General features: G+C 56.2%; 2 protein-coding genes across 11 annotated transcripts; one reads left to right on the top strand and one right to left on the bottom strand.

The window, feature by feature from the left end:
• DLK2 (delta like non-canonical Notch ligand 2) lies at positions 1-5,064 on the top strand. 9 transcript variants are annotated; one of them, XM_060307570.1, is made up of 7 exons: positions 1-238; positions 468-591; positions 892-1,207; positions 1,483-1,546; positions 2,544-2,674; positions 3,141-3,285; positions 4,145-5,064. In XM_060307570.1, the coding sequence occupies exons 3-7, from the start codon at positions 985-987 to the stop codon at positions 4,878-4,880; spliced, it is 1,299 nt and encodes a 432-aa protein (XP_060163553.1). In that variant the 5' UTR covers positions 1-238; positions 468-591; positions 892-984; the 3' UTR covers positions 4,881-5,064. The 9 variants fall into 9 exon arrangements, with proteins under 9 accessions (XP_060163553.1, XP_030726506.1, XP_060163555.1 ...); XM_060307572.1 differs by having other exon boundaries at positions 111-238; positions 468-680; positions 1,081-1,207; XM_030870646.2 differs by lacking the exon at positions 468-591 and having other exon boundaries at positions 1,081-1,207.
• ABCC10 (ATP binding cassette subfamily C member 10) lies at positions 3,800-25,695 on the bottom strand. 2 transcript variants are annotated; one of them, XM_030870639.2, is made up of 22 exons: positions 25,543-25,695; positions 25,125-25,296; positions 21,230-22,448; positions 19,862-20,089; positions 19,066-19,222; positions 18,728-18,837; positions 16,386-16,465; positions 15,586-15,757; positions 14,102-14,200; positions 13,499-13,688; positions 12,684-12,761; positions 12,334-12,528; positions 11,767-11,920; positions 11,383-11,572; positions 9,115-9,458; positions 8,635-8,804; positions 7,971-8,131; positions 7,432-7,685; positions 6,358-6,503; positions 6,163-6,260; positions 5,805-5,917; positions 3,800-5,479 (listed from the first exon to the last, which is right to left on the bottom strand). In XM_030870639.2, the coding sequence occupies exons 2-22, from the start codon at positions 25,283-25,285 to the stop codon at positions 5,326-5,328; spliced, it is 4,473 nt and encodes a 1,490-aa protein (XP_030726499.1). In that variant the 5' UTR covers positions 25,286-25,296; positions 25,543-25,695; the 3' UTR covers positions 3,800-5,325. The 2 variants fall into 2 exon arrangements, with proteins under 2 accessions (XP_030726499.1, XP_030726500.1); XM_030870640.3 differs by lacking the exons at positions 21,230-22,448; positions 25,543-25,695 and having other exon boundaries at positions 3,802-5,479; positions 25,125-25,252.
• Between the last annotated feature and the right edge of the window lie 670 nt (positions 25,696-26,365).

Below are 26,365 nucleotides of genomic sequence, written 5' to 3'. Positions count from 1 at the left end.
AGCGTGATGGGAAGCGGGCTGGTGAGAGCAGAGGTGGGGCGTGGGGTGAGCAGTGCGGGTCACGAAAGCGGAGATGTGAGATGGAGAATAACGGCTGTGCACATTTGGCCGACCCTTTACAGTCCGCTCCCATTTAGACTCCCATAATTTCCTCCTCCCATCAGGGAGAGCGAGGTGCGGAGAGGTCGGGCGGCTGCGGAGGGTGGGGTCCCAGGAGAGCGCGAGGCCCAGAGGAAGGGTGAGCGCCGGGGCGGGGGTGCGCGGTGCGTCGCCGGGGGTGGGCGCCGGGCGCGGGCGGGTGTGGGGCGGGCCGGCTATGGGCCGGGAGGGGAGGGGGGAGGCGGGCTCCGCCGGCACACGCCGCGCCTGGCAGGCGGCCTGAGCGCGTGCGAAGAGCCGCCGCCGCCGCCGCCGCCGCTCGGGGTCGCCTTGAGCCCCAGATTCCCCAGCGCTGGCTCGCATGGCAGCCGCCTGGGCGCCCGGCCCCGCGACCCGCTAAGGGCGGTCCAGCGCCCCGGCCCAGCCCTTCAGCTGAGTCCGTCGGATCCGGCCTCGCTCTGCGCCCCGGGGCGCGCCGCCTCCCAGCCCGAGGTGAGGACCGCGAGGGCAGGGGCGCGCTGGGCTGGGGGCGTTCTGGGGTGCCCAGGCCCCGCGCCGCGGCCGAGCCGAGTGCAGTGGAGGTAGGAAGGGGATGCGGGAGCAAGTCCTGCGGGGAGTCGGAGGTGGGGGGCAGAGACTGCTCGCTGCCGGGAACCAGCCCCCTAGTCGCCCCCGTGCTCGAGGACGCCCCTCGGCGCTGTTCCCTGTCCCTCTCCGTCCGACTGCGTTCCCCGGCCCTTCCAGTGTCCTGACCTCGCTCTGCGCTGCCCATCTTTCAACTCCTTCCTACAGAGCCCCCTCCCGGTTCCTGTCTCCAATCCCCTCGTCCGCTCAGACCTTCCCAGCCCCCTCCCTCCGCTGCCCCCACCGCTTTTTTCTGTCTGGATGCCCCTCTCCCCTCTCGGCTCGTTATCACTCGGAACCGGAATCTGTGCCGCTATCTCCGCGTCCGGCCGCCTCCCAGCCTGTGCCGTCCCACAGGTGTCCGCACGTCTGGCGGTCCGTCTGTCCCTCCCGGGGCCGGGGCTGACCATGCCCAGCGGCTGCCGCTGCCTACATCTCGTGTGCCTGTTGTGCATCCTGGGGGCACCCGTAAAGCCTGCCCGAGGTGAGCGCTCCCCTGGGCTCAGGTCACGGCCCTGTCCGGCTGTCCCTCGCTTGCACGTTGACCTCTGCCGGCCAGAGATGGCACTGCAGGCGCTCCGACCCGCGGGGTTGGCGACACCCAGGACATCCCTTTGGAATGGGTTGAGTCTCTGTTCTGCCCTGTCCCAGAGCTGAGTCCACCCAATTACTGGGACCCTGCATCCTCTCCCTAGCCCCGCATCTCAGGCAGCTGAGCGCTGACCCCGGGCTCACCCCTCTCACATCAATCTCTTTCAGCTGATGACTGCAGCTCCCACTGTGACCTGGCCCACGGCTGCTGTGCGCCTGATGGCTCCTGCAGGTACCTCTCCGAGCACGTGCTCCCAAACGGTGTGCTCCACATTTCCCGGGCCTCCACACCCACAACCAGCTCAAGCCCCAGAGTAGAATGTCTAGGGGCTTAAGACTCTACTGCTCTCTCCCCATCCCCTCGTGCACATGGCACACAGGGCAGAAGGCCAGCCCTTCACCCTGTGCTTACTCCTCCCCAGTTCCCCTTTGCCTTGCCTCTCCTTTGCTTCTTCTAGCTTACGGCTCCCCACTTCACTCTCCCAACCAGGCATTCTGCAACATTCCTCTTCAAGATACCAGGAGAAAGACCCGAAGCTTGAGGGAGTGTGGAGAGTGGGAGCCATAAGGAAAAGGGGAGATAAAGGAAAGACATAAATAGAATTGGTTTAGCCTGGAAAAGAAAGGCTGTTGCAAGCGTTGCTGCGGAGAAGCGCTTACGAGAGTCTTTTCTGATGAATTTGAGTAATTGACTCACTGGGGTGGGGCTGGGCAAATTCTGCAGCAGGAGGAAAAGAGTGTCTGGTCATAAGGAAATGAGCTGACAGGGCAAGGTCCTGAGGGTGCTTGGGACTCTCTGAAGTAGAGCAGGCCTTTGCCCTGGAATCAGGGTAGGAAGATAGTCCTGATGACCTTTCAAGGTCACTCTTTTTAGAAAAAAATGTTTCTAAGCACCTCAGACATGCCAGGAGTTGTGCTGGGGGCACTTAGACATCATCGTAATTTCCTCCTCCACACATCCCTGCCAGGTGTATCCCTAGTTTACAGGTGAAAAAAACTGAGGCTCAGAAAGGTTAGACAAAGTGCAGAACCAGAACTTGAATGCTGGTGTCCGATGGTCTGATACCATATATGTGTCCCGTGACCTTGCACAGCCCTATATCAACCCGGGATAGGCCTGCTTTCACTTGGGGGCTGTCATATTTGTTTCCTAGAAGCTCTGATCTTGCCTCCTCCATTTCTTCACATCCTTCTACCCAGAGCCCTGACCCTGTGCTTCTCCCCATCAGGTGTGACCCGGGCTGGGAGGGGCTGCACTGTGAGCGCTGTGTGAGGATGCCTGGCTGCCAGCATGGTACCTGCCACCAGCCCTGGCAGTGCATCTGTCACAGTGGCTGGGCAGGCAAGTTCTGTGACAAAGGTAGGGGAGTAGAGAGGGTAGCTGTTGTTTGGGGACCCCATGTGTCTTGGGAGAACGTCCATCCTTATTTATTGAGCGCCTCTTGTGTCTGGCTCAAACCCGAAAATACATGGTAGCTTATAATTTTAGACTTTATACCTATCTGTTGTCTGAACTGGTCCTAAACACAACCCTATGTGGTAGGCAAGACACCTGCGGAAAACTGTACTCATATCACAGATGAGGAAACTGAGATCTACAGGCAAGATACAACTTGCCCAAAGGCACTTTGAGACAGACTAACAGGGCCAGGGCTGAGTGCCTCCCGACTCCAAATTCAGTGTTGTTGTTTTCCCCCACTACACTGTACCAGCCCAGGCTGGGATTGTAGTATGAGCCACGCCCACAGAACTTTGGGTGGGGCCTGGGCAGGTCTGGGTGCCAGACATGAGGGGCTAACCCCGAGCCCTCCTGGTCTCCTCTCCAGATGAGCACATCTGTACCACACAGTCCCCCTGCCGGAACGGAGGCCAGTGCGTATATGACGGGGGCGGCAAGTACCACTGTGTGTGCCCACCGGGCTTCCACGGGCGTGACTGTGAGCGCAAGGCCGGACCCTGTGAGCAGGCAGGGTGAGTGCTGGCCCCAGGTTAGATGAGGATCTGGTGATGGAGGAGAGAGGACTGTTGAGAGGATGGTGGGGCAGCGTTAGGGCTGACGGTCAGAAGTCCCACACGGGGGTACTCGAAGATAAAACCCGGTCTGTCAGAGTATCTGTAGGGTTTCTCAACTTTTTTGGTACCATGTGAACCATTTCTCCAACAACAAAAATCTACAGGGGCTGGAGGTGTAACACATCAGTGTGTGACTCCCCTGGGTGGGGAGGCTGAGGGCCTAGGACTCCCCTCATCCTCCCAGGAAGGGTGGCACGCAGCCCCTAAAGTTGTTCCACACAGCAGCCTTATGCCTCGTGGTGAATGGGGAAATGGCCTACAGGTCTGGACTCTTCCTCATTTCCAGGTCAAGCCTGAGAGCCTGCGTGGATAATAACTGTACACTTGCCTTGAGCCTTGCTTTGGGGCCAGGCCCTCTGCTACTTGCTTGACCCTGGATTATCTCATCTAACCCTTACCATTTGGGAAGCTGGGTACTGCTCTTATCCCATTTTTATTTTTTTAAAAAACTTATTTAAAATTTCTTTAACACTTTTATTTATTTATTTGTTGGCCGTGCTGTGCAGCTTGTGGGATCTTAGTTCCTCAACCAGGGATCGAACGCAGGCCCTTGGCAGTGAAAGCACAGTCCTAACCACTGGATCGCCAGGGAATTCCCCTAATCCTAGTTTTAAAATGAGGCATTTGAGTCTCACAGAAAAGTGGCTCAAGGTGACATAGCTAGAAGGGGGGTGGTAGTGGTGGCAGTGATCAGGATGTCCACCCGGGCTACCCTGCAGATGGCAGTCGGTAAAATGCCCTCTCCCACCCCACTCAGCTCCCCGTGCCGGAATGGCGGGCAGTGCCAGGACGACCAGGGCTTCGCCCTCAACTTCACATGCCGCTGCTTGGCGGGCTTTGTGGGTGCCCGCTGTGAGGTGAACGTGGACGACTGTCTGATGCGGCCTTGTGCTAACGGCGCCACCTGCCTGGACGGCATCAACCGCTTCTCCTGCCTCTGCCCTGAGGGCTTTGCTGGGCGCTTCTGCACCATCAACCTGGATGACTGTGCCAGCCACCCATGCCAGAGAGGGGCCCGCTGTCGGGACCGGGTCCACGACTTTGACTGTCTCTGCCCAAGTGGCTATGGTGGCAAGACTTGTGAGCTAGTCTTACCCGTCCCAGATCCCGCCACCATAGCGGACATCCCCCCGGGGCCCACCTTGGCTGTGGTGGTACCTGCCACGGGGCCTGTTCCCCACAGCGGGGGCGCCGGTCTGCTGCGCATCTCCGTGAAGGAGGTAGTGCGGAGGCAAGAGGCCAGGCTGGGCGAATCCAGCCTGGTGGCCGTGGTGCTGTTTGGGGCTGTCACTGCCGCTCTGGTCCTGTCCACGGTGTTGCTGACCCTGAGGGCCTGGCGCCGGGGTGTCTGCCCCCCTGGACCCTGTTGCTACTCTGCCCCACACTATGCCCCGGCGCACCAGGACCAGGAGTGTCAGGTTAGCATGCTGTCGGCAGGGCTCCCCCTGCCGCCTGACTTGCCCCCTGAGCCTGGGAAGACCACAGCACTGTGATGGAGGTGGGGGTTTTCCTGCCCCCTCCTTCGTCTCCTCTGCCGCTCAGAGTGGATTGGCCCTTTCTCGCCACCCCTCAGCTGGGATACCCAACACTGAGGGACCTCAGCCTCATGCCAGAAATATTATTTTTTTAATACAGAGTGTAAGATGGAACTTTATCAAATAAAACTATGGAAGTGCACATGGGCTCCTTTGTCAGAAAAAACCCGCCTGGAGTCCCAGATGCAAGAGGGCCAGAGCAGAGGCCTGCTTCTGGGGAAGCCGCGGGACTCTGCCCCCGAGAAGGAGTGGTTTGTAAAGAGGAGCCCAGGGTACCCTTTTCCCCTCTGCGGAGGTGAGAGAGAGGTAGAGCCACAGAAGGGTGTAAACAGCGGCAGGCCCCCCGTACCAGGCAGCAGTGGGTAGCACAGAGGGAGGCCCTGTGGGCAGGGATGCGGGGCCCTCAGGGAGAGGAGCGGGCTCCCTGCTGGCTGCTCTGCAGCAGCTGCTGGAACAGCGAGTGGGGCTGGCTGCGCAGGACGGCGGGGGAGTCCAGCTCCGCCACCCTCCCGGCTTGCAGCACCAACACCCGGTCTGAGTTCAGGATCGTGTTGAGCCTGCGTGGGAGAGGGTGGTCAGCGTGGGGATGGAGGACGACGCCCTAGAGAAAGTTGACCTGCTTTCCCTCCTCTTCTCCTCTGGACAGCACCAGCCTGCCCCACAGGCTTCAGCCCCTGGTTCTGTGCCAGGGGAGGGGCTGCAGGCTCCCTCAGACAATGCGCTACAAAGGGCCTGGGTTGGTGCCTGGAGAACACGGAGCTGAGATTCATGGAGGTTGGAATCTCTGGAGCCCTGACCCCTGGGGTTTCTGAAAGGAAGGGAGGCTATGGGTCCATGACACCTTAGCCCCTAGTTAGATTCTCACTCTGGATGCCTACACACCTGTGGGCGATGGTCAGCACTGTCTTGCTGGCAAAGCGTTTACAGATAGTCTGCTGGAGCAGCTGGTCTGTCTTCTGGTCCACGCTTGCTGTGGCCTCGTCGATACACAAGATCTGGACCATGTGGAGAGGATGAGCAGGGAGGAGGGAGAAGAGGGTCAGCCGTGGCTGCTACATAAGCCCCAGCCCCCGCCTCCCGGTCTGGCGCAGGCCAGCCCACAGCTCCCCACCTCCAGCTCTAAAAGAAACGCTAACTAGGTCCCTTGAGACCTCTCCCAGTCCACTTCCTCACCCCCCACCCCTCACACGTCCCCTGCCTTCTTCCTGGCCCTCTCGAATGTCCCTTCCTCTTGTCTTACCTTGGCATCTGTGAGGAGAGCCCTGGCCAGACACAGCAGCTGCCTCTGCCCCAGAGATAAGCTCCGGCCCCCCTCGCCCAGCTCGCCATCCAGACCACCTGCAAAGCGCAGCACCTTCATCCCTGAGTTCTGAGCCTCCCTCAACCCCCTCCCTGCTCACTCCTGCCACCATGCAGGACAGGACCTAGAACTCACCCATAGACATGATCACCTCACTCAGGTGGCACTGCTCCAGGGCCTGCCACAGGGCCCTGTCCTCGTACAGACCCCGGGGGTCCAGGTTTTCCCGAACACTTCCACTGAACAAAAAGGGCTCCTGGGGGATGATTGCCAGCTGGGATCTGGGGGATGAGGACGGGACAGGACATGGGGGTCTTGGCTGGAGATGTGGCCACTTCTGCTCCCAGCACAGGTTTTAGCTATAGGTCCAGCCCTTCAGAAAAGCTTGGGGATAAGACCTGAACGTAACCCCCTTCCTGTTCCCCACTTGGTCAGCCATGTACCTAGAACTGTGCCAGTGCTATGAGGAATACCAAAGGAACCAAAGGCCTAGACTCTGCCCTTAAGGAGCTTACATCTCACTGAGGGGCAAAACAGAACAAGCACGAGCTAAACCGTATGGTACTGACTCCCAACATGGGACAGCAGTGGATGGCAAAGAATGACCAGAGGGGACCAAGGAATGACTGGATAGGGGATGCTTCAAGGTTGGAAGCGGGCCTGAAATCGGGTCCTGAGGAGCCATATGGTCAACCTATGGCCACCACAGGTTAGAAGAGAAGGCAGGAAGGCCAGGGCCAGGGCCTGGGATCAGTAATGGGCTTTAGGACAGAGCATCCCTACCTTTTTCCGCATCATGGAACTCAGAAAAAATGATACTAGGGCAACGTGGTTGGGAGGCGTGTTTAGCTCCAGGTGAGACCCCTTGTGGCCAGAGGAAACTGGCCCAGGTCTCCAGCTGTCCCAAGCACCGCCTGCCAAGCCCGAGGTCACAGCACCTGGGAGGCTCTGACTCAGGAGGCAGTGACTGGTGGTCTAGAGCGGAAGGTGTATGCTGGGAAGTACAAGGTGAACCTGGGAAGGTGAAAACCTTAGGACCACAGCTGTGAACCCCGACCTGAGCACTGGCAGCTCACTATCCTCGCCTGCTTGTCCCATCCTCCGTCTCACCTGATCAACCCTGTCTGCCCTGAGTTTATATAAAGCCTTCCTAACTGGGCCTTCCTCTAAGTGCCAGTAGTCTGGTCCCCTCTCCTCCCTCCCCCAGACCTGAGCTCGGCCAGCTCCAGCTGGCTGGTGTCCACGCCGTCCAGCAGCACTCGCCCAGAACTGGGTTCTAGCAGCCGAAAGAGCACCAACAACAGGGAAGACTTGCCAGAGCCCGTGCGGCCCACGATGCCCAGCTTCTCTCCAGGCTGCACGTAGAAGGTCACCCCATCCAGGGCATTGGGCAGCCCTGGCCGGTACACCAACACCACATCCTGGAACTCCACGCTCCCCTGGCTCAGCCAGCCAATGCCCAGCTGGTGGGGTCCGTGGGTGGGAGAGGGAGGGAGATGGGTGAGATGGAGAGGAATGAGGAGAGTGGAAGGGAGAGGAATGAGGGATGGATGCCCTGAGAGGAGAGGTGGGGGAAACGAGGAGTGATGGGGGGATGGACACAAAAATCAGGGAGATCACAGGGGACGGTACAGGAGCAGAGAAAAAATGGTGGGGGGCACAAGGAAAGGAACTGGGGGAGAGACTGGGGCCGTCAGGAGGATCCTTCAGGGTTCTAGCACCCAGGCTGGGGTGAGGGCGCAGGCTACCTGCGGCCGCTGGCCCTGGGGCTCCTGGGGCAGGTCACAGGAGTATTCCTCCAGCCGCTCGACGCTCACCATCATGGCTTCTGTCTGTGTGAAGCTGCTCACCAAGCCGGAGAGCAGGCCCGTCAGGGACAGGGCATAGGACAGTGACAGGCCCACAAGTCCTGGGGGAAGGGAACACAATTGCCAGGGGAGGCTTGGACGCTGGGATGTGTGTGGGGATGGCTGGGAAGAATGGGAGAACCCTGAGCTGTGGACCGTGGGCATTTAGAGGAAGCTGGCATTGATGCAAGAAGATGCAGGAGCCAGCCCAGGCCCACAGGAGGCTGGCTGCAGCAGAGTGGAAAGGCTACGAGGGAGGACGGGTGGAAGGCAGGTGGGCTAGGGCCAGTTGCTAAGTACTGAGGACGGGTGAGCAGGGAGGGGCGGAGATCAGAAGACTTGACTAGTCCCAGATCCACGACCACCAGGGTGAGTGACTCCTCGAGACTCAGTTTCCTCAACTCTAAAATGCGCGGGTGATGAGAATGACAACATATCCTCACAGGGAACCCTGGCTGGGAGGTGAAAATGCTTGGGGCTGTAGGGGCAGTGCAGGGAGAGGTCTGGGGCAGGTGCTGGGAAGAACACACTTCTGAGGTGAGAGTGAAGGGTCCCGGGGCGGCACCTGGGTTGGCGAGGCCCTGCTGGTGCTGCACCAGGGCGATGCCTGCGATGGCGCTGACCACTGCAGCCCCCATTAACTGTAGCCGAATGTCCAGCCACTGCATCGTGGCGCTGGCAGCAAACTGGCACCTCTGGTTTAGCTCCAGGAGTCTCTGGTTCTCCTCCTCAAACCTGGGGGAAGCCACGCCACAGCTGCACGGACCTGCCCAGACGCCCTGCCCGTAGGATGCCTCCTGCTCGGAACTGACCTGCACGCCCACAGGCTGCACCTCCGTGGTACGGAGGAGCCAATGTGCTCTCTCGTAGGGGTCTGCTCAGCGTCACACTCCCCCTTTTCTGTTTCTTTCCTCTTCCCCCTATGCCCTCACCCACCCTTCCCTTCTCAGGAGACTGAGACCCGACCCCCTTCTTCTCAGGGGTGCCCCCTCCCCCCAGCACCTCACCCCCCTCGCACTGGTTGGAGGAGGCGGACCTCACACACCTGTAGGTGGTCCCAGTGGCCCGGAGCACAGGGAGGCCCGCCAAGGTGTCAGCCAGGTGGGTGTAGAGAGGAGACAGGGTGAGGCTGCCCAGGCGCCGCAGCTCCCTCGAGGAGGCCCTGTAGTGGCGCTGCACGCGATAGTGGATGAGGCTCAAAGGCGGCAGCAGCAGCAGCAGCCAGGGCAGGCCAGAGCCCAGCACAGCCAGGAGGCCCAGCAGGCCTGCCGCGTTGGCCAGGAGGATGTTGAGGATGAAGGGCAGGCTGTCATCCGCACAGGCCACGTCGGAGGAAAAGCGGTTGAGGACCCGGCCCGTGGGCGTGGAGTCGAAGAAAGTCACCGGCGCCTGGGAGGAGGGGTGTGGGTGGGCCAGGGCAGGGGTCAGCAGAGAAGCCATGGAGGCAGCCCCTGGGGGAGGTGGGCTGGGGGGAAAGGCCCAAGGTAGAGAAGAGGAAAGGAGTAAAGTGTCCCCAGAGTTTGGGGGCACTGAGGTGGGGCTGGAGGAGCTTAGAGGAAGAATACCCCAGGTGGGAAAGAGACAGTCTCTCCCATCCCTCTGGCTAGCGGGGGCCCTGAGAGGCCAGGCGGGCCACCCCTCTACTTCTGTGCTAGGCGTGCCTACCCCCCTTTCAAGGGCAGGTAGCTAATCTCTTTCCAGAAGATGGAGTCTTCAGGCCATGAGTGAGACTTAGTTAGACGTTAGGAGGAACATTCTGATTGCCTGTGGCGGGACAGAGTGGTGAGGGCGGCAGTCAAAGTCCACACTGTCCCATGGTCAAGCGCTCAGGCTCCGGAGTCAGACTGCTTCTTGGATTCCAGCCCTGCCACTTACCAGATGTGAGACCCCACGTAAGAGGGCTTCATCTCCTCAAGGCCCCTGTCCCTCATCTCAAAAAGGGGGATAGTAATGAAACTGTACCTCCCGGGGCTGACAGCAGGACTGAAGCCACAGACAGCAGTCAGGAGCTTAGTAGGGTCTGCCTGCCACAGGGCAGGTGCTTGGTAACTGCTAGCTATTCAGACTACTTACTACTGGGAGGTACGGTCTCAAAGACCCTTTCCCTTTCTCTACCTTCCCTGTCCCCCAACTCTCTGCCTTTACTTGGGGATCAGTCCTATCTTAAGGCAGGGCACTAGGTCAAAAGGCTTGCTGAGGGCTTCCCTGGTGGCGCAGTGGTTGAGAGTCTGCCTGTCGATGCAGGGGACATGGGTTCGTGCCCCGGTCTGGGAAGATCCCACATGCCGCGGAGCGGCTGGGCCCGTGAGCCATGGCCGCTGAGCCTGCACATCCGGAGCCTGTGCTCCGCAACAAGAGAGAGGCCACAACAGTGAGAGGCCCGAGTACCGCAAAAAAAAAAAAAAAAAAAAAAAAAAAAAAGGCTTGCTGAAGCATTTCCTAAAGCCAGCTTATGAGAAATTAATTCCTTCACAGCCTGAAGATGTGGGCAGACAGTGGGCAGCTGCTCCTGGAGAGGCAAGGGAAAGACCCACGTGTCCTGGGTTCACGGCCACAGAACTAGCCTTGCCCAGGTTGCACACACTCTCAGAGCCTGTTTCCTCATCTGTAAAATGAGGATAATAGTACCCACCTCACAGGGTTATAATGAGACCCTAATAAGATAACAGACAAAAAAAGAGCTTCGTAATAATAACAACATCGTTAATAATAATTGTAATTGGGCACTTAGTATATGCCAGGTACTATATCCTAAGCACTTTCGATGTACTGATTAATCCTCATGATGACCTATGGGGCAAGCAACAGACTATATATACACACAGCAACAGGGATGGACCTTAGAAAGACTCTAAATAAAAACTGTGAGAAAAGGAATGTCATTTATGAAACTATGTGCACACAAAACACAGGCATTTTGCAAAAAGCCAAAAAGATACATATTAAACACACCTAGGACGGCTGCTTATCAAGGGAAGGAGAGGAAATGAAAACAGGGTTTGCAGATAAATAGGAATGGATTAATACATAAAATTAAAGAGGGATCTCACGTGAACTAAGGGGTCCTCTGCGCCGGAAGTAAATCTGAGGAAGATTCTCTTCTCCCCGCTTTATAGATGAGGAAGCTATAGGCCTAAGTAATTGGGTTTGAACCCAGGCAGCTGCTCTGCGCTTGGCCTCTCCAGGTCTCAAGTGCTGCACCCATCTGTGAGGGGCTGTTTTCTCCTGAGGACCAGGAGGGGGGACGGGCCCCTGATGGAGCCCAGGTACCGGAAGGGCCCCCCATGCCACCCCCACCCTCCCATCCCCTCACCATGAGGACTCGACTCAGCAGGCGGCGGTGCAGGGTGGCGGCTGCTCGGAGGGTACCCGCTGCAAAGAGCACTGCCCGGAGAAGGGTGCAGAGGGAGTTGACGCCAGCAATGGTCGCATACACGGTGAGGTAAAAACGGATGTCTGAGGAGCCATTGGGGGCAGCTTTGGGCAGTGGGAACACTGAGGTGCTGGGTGGTGGGGAGGGGGCTGTGGGTAACCAAAAGTGGGGCCACTCAGGGGTCCCTTCCCCACGGCCCCTCCCAACGCCACTGCTCCCCACCCTCCAGGAGACACAGGCCCTGGAACACCAGCCCCCCAACTCACTCCCTGCCTGGCAACCACTCTGAGAGCCCCAGGCCTGCTCCTGGCCCCAGCCACTCACTAGAGGCTTCCGGGGAAGAAGAAGAGCAACTGGGCAGACAGGGGCCCTGCGGAGCCCAGGATGGTGGGAGCTGGCGCCTCCTGGGAGCTATTCTTGGCTGCCTTCAGCTGAGCGATCCAGTGGGCGAGCCACCAGTCAGCCGAATTCCTGGTTGCTGGGTGGGGATGGGAAGGAGAAAGCTGCCAGACAGCTCATCTTCTTCCTTCTATTCAGACAGCCCCGTTTCCACCCTCCTCCCCAGCCGTCCCCACCTTATGTCCTCCCCAGTGTCCACTTCTTTCCTGGGCCCATCACCCTTCAACTCTGGGGAGAGCGTGATCTTGAATCTGCAGAACGGGAGTCAGCCTTGGGGGCAGATCAGAAGAAGGCTACGGAGCATCCCCGCCCCCCCCCCGGCTCCTGGTCCCTGGGACCCTCAGAACTGGGGACATGTCTCTAGTCCCAGCTGTCGCCCACACATGGTCGAGTGTCTGGGCTTTGTAGTGATTAGTACAAGGTGATGGATGTGATGGGGACCTAGGCGACAGGGCTGGGGGTGGGATGAAGGCCTGCAGGGTTTACTCCTACCTTGCATGAGGAGCAGAGAGAAGAGGATGGCGAGGGCCAGGCCCCAGCCCACGGCCCTCCAGTATGCACGGTACACGTGGAAGGCCACGGCGCCCTCCTTCTTGCTTTCTTCCTGCAGCAGGCGGCCAGACATGCTCTCCTCCACCTCCAGCCCCTCCTTTGTTTTCTCTGGGTTCTGTACTGATTGGGCTGTGACTGTGAGAATCAGAGAGGTGGGCGGGGGGGTATTAAGCTTACAGGATGACAGTTGAAAACCTTAGTGTTTTCAGGGGCAGGCAAGCTTCCTAGAAACATCTCCCTACAAGTGTGGTGGCGAAGAGCAGGCTCTTTCCTCTCACCCCGGGCCGTACCTGGGTCAGACTCTTGTCCATCCTCAGCCCAGGCTTTGGGGGCAGCTTGTACCAATGGCAGGATCTCAGAAGGGGGCCCTGGAAGGCAGCAGGGGAGATTAGGAGGGGGCTCTTCTGGGTATATTCTATGCCTTTCTAGACATGTGAGCCAATCCACCTCCCATGCTCTTTGGACCCCCTCCCTGACCTACCCTAGCAGGGCTGTGCCCTGGACCCGCAGACCCTGAGCAGGACCATCAAGTCCATCCCTCTCTGTCTGGAGTCCGATCAGCACAGACAGAAAATGTTCACCCCTGGGAGGAGAGTCACGGCCACCTGTGAGAACCCTGTCCAGAGGCACCTCTCACTACCGCTGGGCTTTCTCCTCATGCTTCCTGGAACTCCTAACCCGCTGGTGGAGCCTCATCTGCTCCTGTTTCTCTCCACTGAACGTGCCAATGGTCATGTCCCTCTGGATAATAATCCACCAGAGTTTCTGTTTATTTGTTTTTAAATAAAATGATTGTTCTAAACCTGACTGCTTGCCTTTCTCCGAGGACATCAAACTGTTTTCTGAGATCCTGGGCCTCTAAGTTCCCAAAGCTCCCAGTCACAAAGCCTGCGTCACAAAGCCACAGGCTCCTTTCCCTCCTGCTCTCTGTTCCTCACACCAGTTTTGTGAAGGCAGAAGAGGGTCTCCCATTAGACAGAAGTATGACGGGGCCCAGATCACACACAGAGGGGGTGGCAGAGTCTGCACTTGACAATCCATCTGTCGCACCCGAGCAGATGGCTCCCTCGCTCAGCCGGGCTCCCACCCTGGTGGCCCACATTACCAGCCTGGATGAGGCGCCCGGCCTCCATCAGCAGCACCACGTCAGCCCTCTCCAGGTACTCGGTGCGGTGGGTGCACAGCAGCCGCGTGGTGTGGCTCAGCACTCCCAGGATGCACCTGTGCAGCAGGTGGTTGGCCACGTCCGCATCCACGGCGGCCAGAGGGTCATCAAGGAGATAGAGCTCCTTCTCCTAGGGAGAGGTGGGGGCATCATGGATATCAAGTCCTCTGGCCAGAACCCAGACCTCTCCTAGGACGTGATCTTGAGGCCATCCCGGAATATGGTTGAGAGGAACTCTGGGGCTACAGCAGTAAAGAAGGTGGTGAGACCAGAGGGTGGACTTCCCTCCAGTTATGCAAGGCCAGTGCCCCAGGGCCAGTGTTCAGCTTTGCTGGGTCCCAGTGCCTCAAGCCACATAATGCTTTTTAAAGAGCCTTTAATTCTGCCTTCAATCTACAAAAGGGGGCTGGGATGGCCAAGGGACCAACACCTTAGGAGTATGCAGGGGAGAGGGAAGAAACCGGATGCCTATGAAAATATCCCCACACTGCCCCCTCCCCAGCGAAGCTCCCGAGGCTCCGGGCTCCCCCAACTTCAACTTACCTGGTAGACGGCACGAGCAAGGGCAATCCGGGCCCGCTGTCCTCCGCTGAGGGTCACACCCTTCTCCCCCACCTCTGTCTGGTCCCCAGCAGGCAGGATCTGACAGGACAGGCACTGCAGTGTTGGTCAGCGAGCCCCCCAATACTTTCCACCCCATTTCCTATCCCTCTGCAGGGAAGAGATGGAGGGGGTCAGAGAGCCAGGGAACTTGAGGAGACTGGACTTGACTTTGGGGTATGTGAGCCAGAGGGGACAAACCACAACTCCAACAAAAAAGAGCATTTGTTGAACACGTTTTTCTTCTTTTTTTTTCTTGAGGAATTTTTAATAAGCTTTCCTTTTTTTGTTTTTTGTTTTTCTGGCTGCGCCACGCAGCATGCTGAATCTTAGTTCCCCAACCTGGGATCGAACCCGTGGCTCCTGCAGTGGAAGCGTGGAGTCTTAACAACTGGACTGCCAGGGAAGTCCCCTGTTGAACACTTTCTATGTGCTGAGCACATTACAGGCATCATCTCATCTGACCCCCACGGAAACCTTATGAAGTTGACGTTATTTCATTTTCACAGATGAGACCAAAGTTCAGAGTAAGTACCCTGCCCAAGGTCATTCCACAGCTAGCAAAGGGCAGGACACGAATGTAGATCCTTAACCACTCTGTCACACTCACTACCCTGCCTTTTCAACAGGCAAGGATGAAGATGGCCAAATTCAAAGTGAAACTTTCCTAGGTTTTTAGAGAAGGAAGGTATCCCGAGCCTTGGAAGAGGTATCCTGTGGCCTTGGGAGAGGTCTCCTTAGCTAAGGGGTCCCCATACCAGAGGAAGCACCTGTGGTCGACCAGATGGTGGCTCCCCTGAGGGAAAAGCTTTGTGATTCATTTTTCTTAGTACCCAGAACAGCTCCCTGTACCCAGGAGGCATTTGGGAAATGCCTGATGTAGAAACAAATGATAAGTGGACATAAGATGCTCCATGGTTGGAGTCAAAGGTCCTCCTTTCCAGGGAAGTTCCACATCTACCTGGACAGGGTTGTGCTGATGACAGTCCTGCAGGGGATATGGGGGTTGGGTGGGAAAGTCACGGGAGAAAGCTGGACTCTCATCCCCCTTAAATTTAGCATTCTGGATGTGGGGGGTCTGATGGGCTTGCCAGACTTCTCTAGAATAACCTTGACTCTTCCAGTGGGAGGTGGGAGAAGGCCTCTTGAATCAGACCATTAGCCAGATGTACAGAGAGCTAAGCCTCACAGGAAACCCTCCCCTAGTCCCAAAGGCTGCAGGGTTCCCTCGGCTGCTGTGTGGAACACCCAGTCTCCCCCCCACCCCCACCCAGGCCCTGTGCAGAAGCTGGACACTCTGGGAGGATCAAAGCCTGATGGCCAGTCCTGGGTAAATGATGCCTGAGTACAAGCAACCCCTTCCCAGAGAAGCAAGTCTCTGACCTGCGGTGTTAGGGACGCGGGGAAGCGGGCGGCCAGGCACTCACGCTGAGGTCATCGTTGAGGGCACAGGCTTCCAGCACTTCCTTGTACAGCTGGGCATCAAACGTCTTCCCAAAGAGGATGTTGTCTCGGATGGTGCCAAACTGGATCCAGGGTTCCTGGGTGGCCAGGCCAAAGCCTTTGGACAGCCTCCACACTGCCACCCGCCCCCGCAGCCTGCAGAGAGCCAGGCCAGCAGCATGGGAGGCTGGCGCCCCGCTGGTCCCCTTTCTGCCCAGCCCCTGCCTCTCAGAAGCCTCTCCAGATTGCTGTCTTTTACACGGGGTCCCGCTCCATGTCACATGGCTCTCTAGATGGGCAGCCACTGAGGTCGAGGGATCCTAACGAGGCTGGAGGCTCACTCTGGACGGGGAAGGGAAGAAATTGCTCTTCGGCTGCAGCCAAGCAGCTGTCATATGTCGATGTGCTCAGAAGAGAGTGTGGCCACCACCCTGCACTCATTCATTCTCACCATGAAATAAGAAGGCCCTCCCTCACACCTCTGCTCCTCTCTGGATCCCTCCCGTGCACAAGCACACTTTCTGAAAGAGTAGCTGATGCCGGCTGTTTCCATTTATTTCTTCACTCACTATTACAGCACTTCTAACACTCTGTGGTGATGGTTTTGAGAACCCACTTTCACTTCCTTCCCCTTTACAGACTGAAAACTCTCCCAAGAAAGGGACCATGTCTTGCTCATCCTGGCATCCTGTGGCCTCTAAAAAGGTGTCCACCATGTAGCAGGGGCCAGGAAAGTGCTGACGAAGGGCAGAGCTGAGGACACGGGGCGCTGGAAGTTGCTTACCTGTGCAGCTCTCCCGCGATGGCAGCCAGCAGTGAGCTCTTCCCGCAGCCCACCTTCCCCACGATGCCCACCAGCATACCCTGCAAGGAAGCCACACAAGTGTCAGGTCTCCCTCCTGAGGCCCTGGGATAGCAATCATCCCATGGAGGCTTCTCTCTAGGCCCCAGTTAGCCTGGAGGGAAAGAATTCTCCACCCCACAGGCTGAGCTGTGCCTCAGTGACAGATGCCGTGTGGCCCCAGGGGAGTAGGGTGTTTTATTCTCCACTCAGAGAAGCATCAGTTTCACTGTGTGAAGGGCCTTTGGAGAGCAGCAGTGTGCCAGAGAGCACGGGAGGAAAACTGCCCGAGAACTTCCAAGGAAAGGTCTGAGGCAGGCGACCCAGGATGGGGTGAGGGGAAGGAAGGACTCCAGGCTTTGGGGCCCGGATGCTGGGCTGGCTAACTCCACCTGCAGCTAGATTTCTTTTTTTTTCTTTTTTATAATAAGTTTATTTATATATTTTGGCTGCGTTGGGTCTTCATCGCTGTGCTTGCGCCTTCTCTAGTTGCGGTGAGAGGGGGCTACTCTTCGTTGTGCTGTGCGGGCTTCTCATTGCGGTGTCTTCTCTTGTTGCAGAGCATGGGCTCTAGGCGTGCGGGCTTCTGTAGTTGTGGCTCACAGGCTCAGTAGTTGTGGCTCGCGGGCTGTAGAGAGCAGGCTCAGTAGTTGTGGCGCACGGGCTTAGTTGCTCCGCCACATGCGGGATCTTCCTGGACCAGGGCTCGAACCTGTGTCCCCTGCACTGGCAGGCAGAGTCTTAGCCACTGCGCCACCTGGGAAGTCCCTGCAGCTAGATTTCTAATAGCTCAGGGCAAAAACAATGTTTTGCACAGGTACCCATTTCTGTGATTTGCAGTTTAAAATTCTCTGTGCTCCCTTCCTTGCTTAGTTGTAACATACATTCATGGAGCTATACTCTTTGTACACAATGGAAAAAAATTCCTTCCACAGAAACAGGTGGGGGCTTCCCTGGTGGTGCAGTGGTTGAGAGTCTGCCTGCCGATGCAGGGGACGCGGGTTCGTACCCCGGTCCGGGAAGATCCCACGTGCCGTGGAGCGGCTGGGCCTGTGAGCCATGTGCCGCTGAGCCTACGCGTCCGGAGCTGTGCTCCGCAACGGGAGAGGCCACAACAGTGAGAGGCCCGTGTACCGCAAAAAAAAAAAAAAAAGAAACAGGTGGGGCTCCTAGCAGCTCTGTCTGTGATGTCCCACACTGCCAGCCAGGGTTAGCCTATCTTCGAGTGGACACCAGACCAACCTGAGACCCTTCCCTGGGAAGCCTCCCTCTTTCTGGCTGTGGCCTGTAAGTGGAAGGGCTCTCTGCAGGCCTGTCTTCTGCTCGTGGAGAGCAGGTCCGCAGAGAGAGAAGAATGAGGCAGATACAGAAAGAGAAGCAGACGGAAGGAGCTGCTCGGCGAGTCGAGGCCTGGCTCTGGGCTGCTGCTGAGATCTGCCCACGTGCTTGCCTGTGGATCCCGCAATTCATCTCTATATCCTTCTTACAAATTCTTGTTGGCTTAAGCTAGCTCCAGTGGGTTTCTATGACTTATATCCAAAAAAGCCCCAACTGACACATTAGTAAAATTCCTTTCAAAAATTCCAGCCTTGTCTTGCCTGAACTAAGAGGAAAAACAAAACATTCAGTGCAAGCCAGAAACATGAGCCAAATGCGGCAGAGGCAGTTCAGGCTCCACTGGAGGACGCTGGGTTGAGCTGTGGGGCAAAGGGTTGGACACGGGTCAGGGGAGAGTGAAAACTCAGGACTCGGTGAAGAGGAGTTGCCGTCCTGCCAGGAATGTTCTTTCAAGTGCTTCTTTGATGATGTATGCCAGAGTGTGAGTCACAGGGTGTGATTCCTTTTCACCAGGCTAAATAGAGGATTATCTATACCATTTTCAAAATCCTTCTGAGCAGATGCTGCTGGGCCTCTCCCGGAGGTCCCTACCCCAGGGAAGATGCTGGATAAGTTCTGGAGTCTGTTCTGAACTCAACAGCCCCTGAGGGACACGGAGAGAAAAATGCAATTGTTGGACTGGACTGGGTAGATGTGAATGGTCTGGTGACCAGGGAGAGATGTGACTGCTCTGAAGTGGTTGTGTGTTAGAAAACTGACATTCAGAGATAAGGTATCATCTCCTCTCCAATGAGAACCTGCTCACCAAAACCTCTCTGGTCCTTCCCTCAGTAATTAGAGCCACTGGGCCATCTTGCTATGATTGGCTCTGTCCTTGTTTATCCGTCACTGAGCTTGCATGTCCCTCGTCAGTCCGGGGATTCTACTAGGGTGTCTGACCAACCAACCTTCTTCACTTCGAGGTGACTGATGAAGGTGTCCTGGCTGGTTCCAACTGGGTCCCAGGAGAAGAGGGCTTCATGTAGCTCCAAGGCTGTAGATGGCTCTGTCGGAGGATCTGAACAAGGAAGAAGCCACTCAGCTTGGGCTTCTAATCCACAATCTACCCGCCCAGGGCTAATTCAGCCTCAGTCTTGGTCTGAGGATTCTCCCCCAGGAAATGGCCACCTGTCCCGCCTAAATTCTGCTGCCTCTGGCTCCTCTTGGCAGCATCTGTGTACAGCAACCAAGGGGCTACAGTTCCCTCCTCCCCTGTGCCAGGTTCTGCCCTCCAGCTTCCCCTTACCTGGGCTGTAGCAGGCCTGGGGGTTGTGGTTGGGAAGGTCGAGGAAACGCTGGATCCGGTCCAGGGACACTTTGGCCTCCAGGAGGCCATTGATCACCCAAGGGAAGTTGTTGAGGGGAAGAATAAGCATGTGCACCAGTGCCAGGGCCGTGAACACCTAAGTGGGGTCGAAGGTGGGGGGAAGGGTTGGAGCATCACCTGAAGCTTGGGAATTATCTGAAGGCCTGCTCTATGGGTGGCCCTGCAGACAGGTCTGTGGAGGGGAAAACAGTGCAGCAGCAAAACTGAGGAGCTTGCTGGACAATCTTGGGTTAGAGGTGGCAGAGGTGGCCAGTCCAAGAATCCCAGAAATTCCAGATACTCCTCCAGGGATCCAGGTTGCTCCCTGATAAGCACACACACCTAGCTCACTCTGAGACCTTCTCAGAATTTCCAAGTACAACATCACCTGGCTATACCCAGCACTGGATCCACCCTGCACTGGATCATGAACTTTTCCTCCAAGGCCATCAGAATGAGGATAAGGGGACCTAACCAGAAGTAGGACAGAAAGAGGAGAGGAAAGAAAGGAATTCCTTCGCAGAGGGAAGGGTTATATATCCGAGGCTCCAGATGAAAGGTCCCTTCAGAGAATTTCCCCTTGGTTGGGAAAGGATAAGGCAGCCAGGGACCCTCCATCCCTCCTTCCCAGCCAGCACTGAGGGCCCCAGTCCACCCCTCACTCCACTGCAGTCTCCTTGCTGCTGCTTCTCTCCCATGCATTCCTACAGCCGTCCCCTCCCCTCCTGGTCCTCACCTTGGTGGCAGTGAGCTGGTGCCCCATGAGGACGTAGGTGATGAAGATGACGATGGAGATGACGACTGGCAGGGCAGCCCACAGGTACACACAGGCTGCATCCAGGTACTTGATGACCCAGAGTCGCCCCAGCTCTTGAGCTCGGCAGGCCTCTACACGGGCCCCCAGCGCCTGCTCCCACCCGAAGAACTTGATGACACGAATGCCACTCAGCAGCTCTGTCACGAGCTAGGGGTGGGGACAAGACAGCAGTACAAAGTGGAGACACTGCTCACGTGTGTTCTCCTCTGCTCAGTCTCCCCCAGGATCCTGGCCCAAGATGTCAGGTATTCTGAGCCCCCATATGCTCCAGCTGGGGGCAGGCTGGAGCTGGAATCCTCCCACCTTCCTAGATGAAGCGGCGGAAAGTAAAGGGGGGGTCGGGTGGTATGGGAACTATTTCTATCGGAGTATACAGGTGTAGGAGGGCACACCACAGCCCAGAGTCAGGCAGATGACAGGGCCAGGCAAGACAGGCAAGGGCCAGAGGAACTCCTTGAATCCTAACATTCAAACATCCCCAGCCTGCAAGCCAGGGAGGCACTGGGAGCCTTCCCAGGTGGCCCCGGAGACTAGTCAATAGCTGTCATGGGTAGGGGAAAAGGCCTCATGCCATAACCAGCTTTCAGAGACACCACCCTCCCCATTAGCACTCGGAGCTACTGCAGTAAGAGGTTGATAACCACGCTGTATGGATTCCCTAAGCCCATCATCCCCTCTGGAAAGGTACTACAATCACTGCACAACCCAGAACAACTCAGCCAGACCCTCACACCTAGAGTTGGCCCAGGCAGGAGAGAGGCCTACTCCTTTCCCCACAGCCCACCCCTAAGAGGTAGCTGGGGTGCTCCTAGGCCTCTTCACATGCGGTTGTGGGGTGCTCTGTGCCTGAGATGAGGAGGTGGGAGATTGGGTCCTGGCTCTAACACTAAAATCCCATTTGGCCCCAGACAGGTTACCTCCTACCTCCTAGGGTTGCTCTTAGGGCTGCACGAGCTAATACTATAATATTCCTAACAGGCTACACTTACTTAGTGCTTACTTTGGGACTGGTACTTGCCAAGCAGTATCTCATACGATCCTCCAACTATGTTATGAGGCAAGCTATTATTATCCTCGTTTTACAGATGAGGAAACGAAGTCCCAAAGAGGTTAAGTGACTTGTCTGAAGTGATTAAACTAGTAAGTGGTAGAGTTGGGATGTGAACCCATGTCTGTCTTTCTCCAGTCTGAGCTCTCAACTTCTAGATCACACTCACTCTCTCAGGCACAGTGCATGGGAGGACCTGGGGACTCTGGATAACTGAGGGACCCCAAACGGCCCCTCACCTTAACCCGTGCATCCTTGTGCTGTAGCATCTCCTGGTTGCTGGCCATGATTCGGGTGGCAATCACTTTGTTGACGGGAACCAGCAGCAGTGCCAGGATCAGACCACCCACGAAGGCCACATCCACCTGCTGATGCAGCAGGTAGAGGGTAATGGCCAGCTGCAGGGGCAGGCCCCAGGCCTCATGGAAGCTCCCAGCAAAGTTTAGCAGCCGCTCAGAGTCGGTGCCTAGTAGGTTCAGGATCTCCCCAGTGGGAGGGCGTCCGGGCCCCAGCTGTAAAGCCTTTCGGTACAAGATGTTCAGCACAGCCCCCCGTGCCTGAAGTGTCACCTTTCGCACCTCATACCCATACTGATTCTGCAGCACAGCGCCCAGAACGGCCCCACCGGCCAGCCCCAGGGCATAGAGCAGGCCATTGCTTAATGGCTCCTGCCCCTCCTCCAGGAAGCCCACCAGTAGGGACAGTAGCAAGGGTCCTGAGAATCCCAGCATGGTTCCCACCAGCTTCAGCAGTCCAAGTGCCAGGTAGCGCTGCCCCAAGGCCCCATACAGGGCCCTCCACATTCGGGTCCCCTCCTGCCATTGTGCCTGGAAGACACGGGCTAGGTAGGTTGGGTGCAGCCTGTCGGGGAGGCGGCAAGTGTCCTGGGGCTGCCGGAGCTCTCCACGGGCCCCACGGGCCAGCAATGGTGCCAGCCAGGCATAGGAAAAGCGTGATAGCCAGCTCTCCCCATCTTCAGCTACCTCGGGTTCCTGTCCCTCGGAGAGAAGGGGCTCCTGGGCCCAGGGTTCCTGTGGCCGCCCAGGGACTGCCCAGCCCAGTCCATAGGCCAAGAGTGCAGCCAGCTGCAGGATGAGAAGGCATAGGCGGGAGAGGGGCCCTGGGAGAAGTGGAGGCAGAAGTGTGCCTCGCTGGCAGTGCCATAGCAGGGTCAGCACTAGGGCTGGGGCTGGCAGGAAGGCAGTCAGAGTCAAGGCCAAGGGCCCCCGGGAGCGGCCATGAGGGGAGTGAGCCAACACCCACAGGGCCAGGCTGTGGCTGATCCAGGCCACAGCTGCCACGCCCCCGGCCAGCACCTCTAGCCCTGTGGGCCCTGGGCCTGCCCCCGGTGGCAAAACGACTGGAAAGAGGTCTAGCAGTGGAAAAATGGAGAGCAGGAAGGAGGCTGCAAGTCGGACCCGCCAGCCAGGACTGCAGCGCGGGATGTAACCTGGATTCCTGGGGACAAGGGGGAAAAGAGAAAAGGAGGCATATCGCGGCTGACTCAGGGTCCAGACATACCTCCAGTAACTCACTTACCTAGAGGGAATCAACTCACTTTCCTGCCTGTGTACCTTATTTCCATCCCATTTTACTCTGGAACTCAGGGTCTTTTCTCCCAGGAAATCTTCCTGGATTAACCTAACCCATTTTTCTAATCTACCTATACCGTTTCTTGTCATTCTTTTGCCACAGAAATAAAAAATTCTGAGTTAATGTACGGAACATGAAGACCCTAATTACAAAAAACACCAAAGAACAAACAAAAAAACCCCAAAAAACCTGAATTTTCTTACAGATAACAACTAAGAGATGAGTTTTCATTTTTACAAAAGTACCTACATAAAATAACCCTTAAATTCATCCGAAGCACTATTAGATGGATAAAAATTTGACTTACATACAGCTTCTATACACTAACACTATAGCCTAAATTTTCTGAAGCCTCAGAATATTCTACTCTCTGTTTCTCCAATGGCTGTAGAAGATGGTGTGGATCATTTTTGTGACTCCATTAGCTGAAGAAAAACCTCTTTTCAGTTTTGTTTGTATCACCTTGGCTTGCAAAAAATGTTTTTAATAAACAAAAGGGTTATCTGCCTGCATTAAAAATCAAGTACAGGGGGGCTTCCCTGGTGGCACAGTGGTTAAGAATCCACCTGCCCATGCAGGGGACACGGGTTCGAGCCCTGCTCTGGGAAGATCCCACATGCCACGGAGCAACTAAGCCCGTGCACCACAACTACTGAGCCTGTGTTCTAGAGCCCGCGAGCCACAACTACTGAGTCCGCGTGCCACAACTACTGAAGCCCGCGCGCCTAGAGCCTGTGCTCCGCAACAAGAGAAGCCACTGCAATGAGAAGCCCGCGCACCACAACAAAGAGTAGACCCTGCTCGCCGCAATTAGAGAAAGCCTGCGCACAGCAATGAAGACCCAATGCAGCCAATAATTAATTAATTAATTTTTAAAAAACTCAAGTGCAGGAAAACACACCTGCAACAGTACATATCAGAACACCTTGAAGGTTCATATAAGAAGAGGTTCATCTAAAAACATATAAATCTGTATTCCCTTTGTTGTTGGTAGGGCTGGGTTACTGAAAATTTTAATTGTAGGTTAAAATGTTTTGGGTTTCTTTTAAAAAATTCAGGGATCACAGTTATATGGAGGGGTTTATATTCAGATAAAAGTCAACCTTTAATAATTCTTTTTTCTAAGATGTGGGGACAGAAGAACATTGTGAGCCCTTGGAGGCTGGTACACTGGCTCCAAGCTGGCCATTAACCAGTCTTATGAACTCAGGCAAGACTCTTTCCTTCTCTGCATCTCATTTTCCTCATCAGCACAGTGAGCAGTGAGGAGTCTGGACCCAAAGCCCTCTGAGGTCCTTTCCTGTCTGAGATTCTGGATCTCTCTAAACCTTTTCAGCAACTTGCAAAAATCTGTTAAATGAAGTGAGATAACCACAATTTCTGTGGATTACATGTTGATCTTTCTTGCCTTCTCCTTACACTGTGGGTTCCCAAAGGACTAGGCCAACTTTTTTTTTTTTCGGTACTCGGGCCTCTCACTGCTGTGGCCTCTCCCGTTGCGGAGCACAGGCTCTGGATGCGCTGGCTCAGCGGCCATGGCTCACGGGCCCAGCCGCTCCGTGGCATGTGGGATCCTCCCGGACTGGGGCACGAACCCGTGTCCCCTACATCGGCAGGCGGACTCTCAACCACTGCGCCACCAGGGAAGCCCTAGGCCAACTTTTAAAAGATACTCCTCTGAGCACAGATAATCCTTCTGAGTTAGTCAGTGTCACTCTGTGCTGACTGACTAATCCTCTCCAGACTTTTGTCTCTGCATAGGAGACAAATCAGGATTACTCCCAGACCAAGCAATTCTGAAGCCTCTCCTACACAAGGAAGGGATTCATCATCCTCTAACTCATCTTAGGTAAGGACATAGTCTGTCCATTGGACTAGGGACTCCCAAAGACAGACCAGACATTCCTCCTGCCTTATCAGTAGCCAGAGTGAGATTAACTTTAGCCATATCTAGACATACAGGAACTAAGTACAAAATCAAGGTGAGTTTAGCACCTACACCTTATAGCCCCAAATTCAGGAAGGATTAAGGTTCTGATTTTGCTCTTCTCTTCTACCGACTGCTTCCTCTCCAACGAGTACATATGCTTTTCTTAGCCTAGAAACGCTGAGGTTTCCTAGATGGAAGTGGTGAGAAACTGGTCCAACATCTTCGGCACACGTTAACCTTTTTGACTTAAAAACATTGCTCACCCACTTTTGCCTCCAATTCATGACAACTGTGTTTGCGCATCTGAAAATCTACAAAAGTGATGATTTCTACCATGCATCAGGCCTTTAAAAATGTGCCAAGCACTGCACTATATGCTTAAATGCATTATCTAAGTTAAATCTCCCAACAATGTTATGAGGCTCAGGGAAGCCAGGTAACTTGCCCCAAACAGCCACAATGCTGCAGAGTGGTTGTGCCCACGTTTTATTCTACTTTTGCCCCCTACTCCAGAGATCTCACTATTTCGGTTACACTTCCGCGGAGATGTGGGTTTCGAGTGAGGTCTGCAAGAACACAAGGACAGATCTCTTGCACCCGTCTCTACCCACCTCGGGTTGCCCCAGTGGCAGGCACTGAGCACAGCGAGGAGCGCGTGGGGCAGGGCGCTGAGCACCAGCTGGGTGAAGCAGTGGCCGGTGGTGTCTCCCTCCCACACAGGGAGCGGCTGCGACGCGCTGGTGCCGCACAACTGGGCCAGGAACCGCTCCATGGAGGCCTCACCTGAGAGGAAAGCAGAGGGTGGAGGGAGGGAAGGACCCTCCCAGAGAGAGAGGAATCCGCGTTCCCAAGTGCTAAGCGCAGGCAGGGAGCAGGCACCCGAGGGGGCGGGACGCTGACCAGGAAGCGGGGATGGAGCAGAGTGACAGCGCGTCCCCTGCCGGACCTCCCCGCCTTCAACCCCGCCCACAAAGCGGGACCTTCCCTTGCTGCCGCCCCGAAACCAGACACCGCCCGTTCTTGCGTTACCTCAGCGGTAGAAAGAGAGTTGGCTTGGCTCCCAGGAGCAGGCGGCTTTCTGGACTGGTCACCTGGCCGGGCTCCGCTTTTCCCACTCCCTGCGTCCCCGCCCCCAGAGATCTGGAACCTATCACCTGAAGAAGCTGTTTTTCCACCGGATCCCGAGATCCTCAGCACTGGTGGAAGCAAAAGAGCGTGCTGCCGGCTTGGGACCCTGACCAGGCTCGCATGGCACCCCCTAGAGGCGGGATGACCTCCCAAATTTTGCAGGGCTTCTGTGCGCCTGCGCATCTCTCCCTCCCCCCCACCTCCGCCTCCCCCTCCCCCTCCCCTCCCACTCCCCCTCCCTCTCTCTCTCTATGGAGGCGAGCCCCTTGTATTATGGCGCGCTTATGCTGCCTCTCAGGACACTTGCAAATGCACTGATCTCAGCTCCTCTAATGCAGCGTCAGCCATACACTCTCACGTAGAGTACTCGCTCCCATCTGTTTACTGTTTACTAGCAGGCACATGCATTGCACTCTAATTCTTACAGCTTAACAGCGATGGGAAGCCAAACATGCGAGCCTCGTGCCGCTTACGGACACTTGAACCATTTCCTTCCTTACTCCAAGGCTGTATGGCCTTGGGGAAGTTGCCTAACGTCTAGGAACCTTAGCTTCTTTGTCATTATAGAGGGGGCAATAACACCACTACCGAAGTAGTGTTGAGAGAGTTGAATAATTAATTTACAGTGCTAAGTGCAAGTGCCTTGCTTAGAGTAGTAACGCAATAAATAAATCTTTTAGGAAAGCAGTGGAAGAACATAAGCTTTTAGTTCAATGGACCTCAG

Source organism: Globicephala melas, chromosome 11 (assembly GCF_963455315.2).
Source record: "Globicephala melas chromosome 11, mGloMel1.2, whole genome shotgun sequence".
Taxonomy (NCBI): Eukaryota; Metazoa; Chordata; class Mammalia; order Artiodactyla; family Delphinidae; genus Globicephala; species Globicephala melas.
This window is presented reverse-complemented; position numbering and strand designations above follow the sequence as displayed.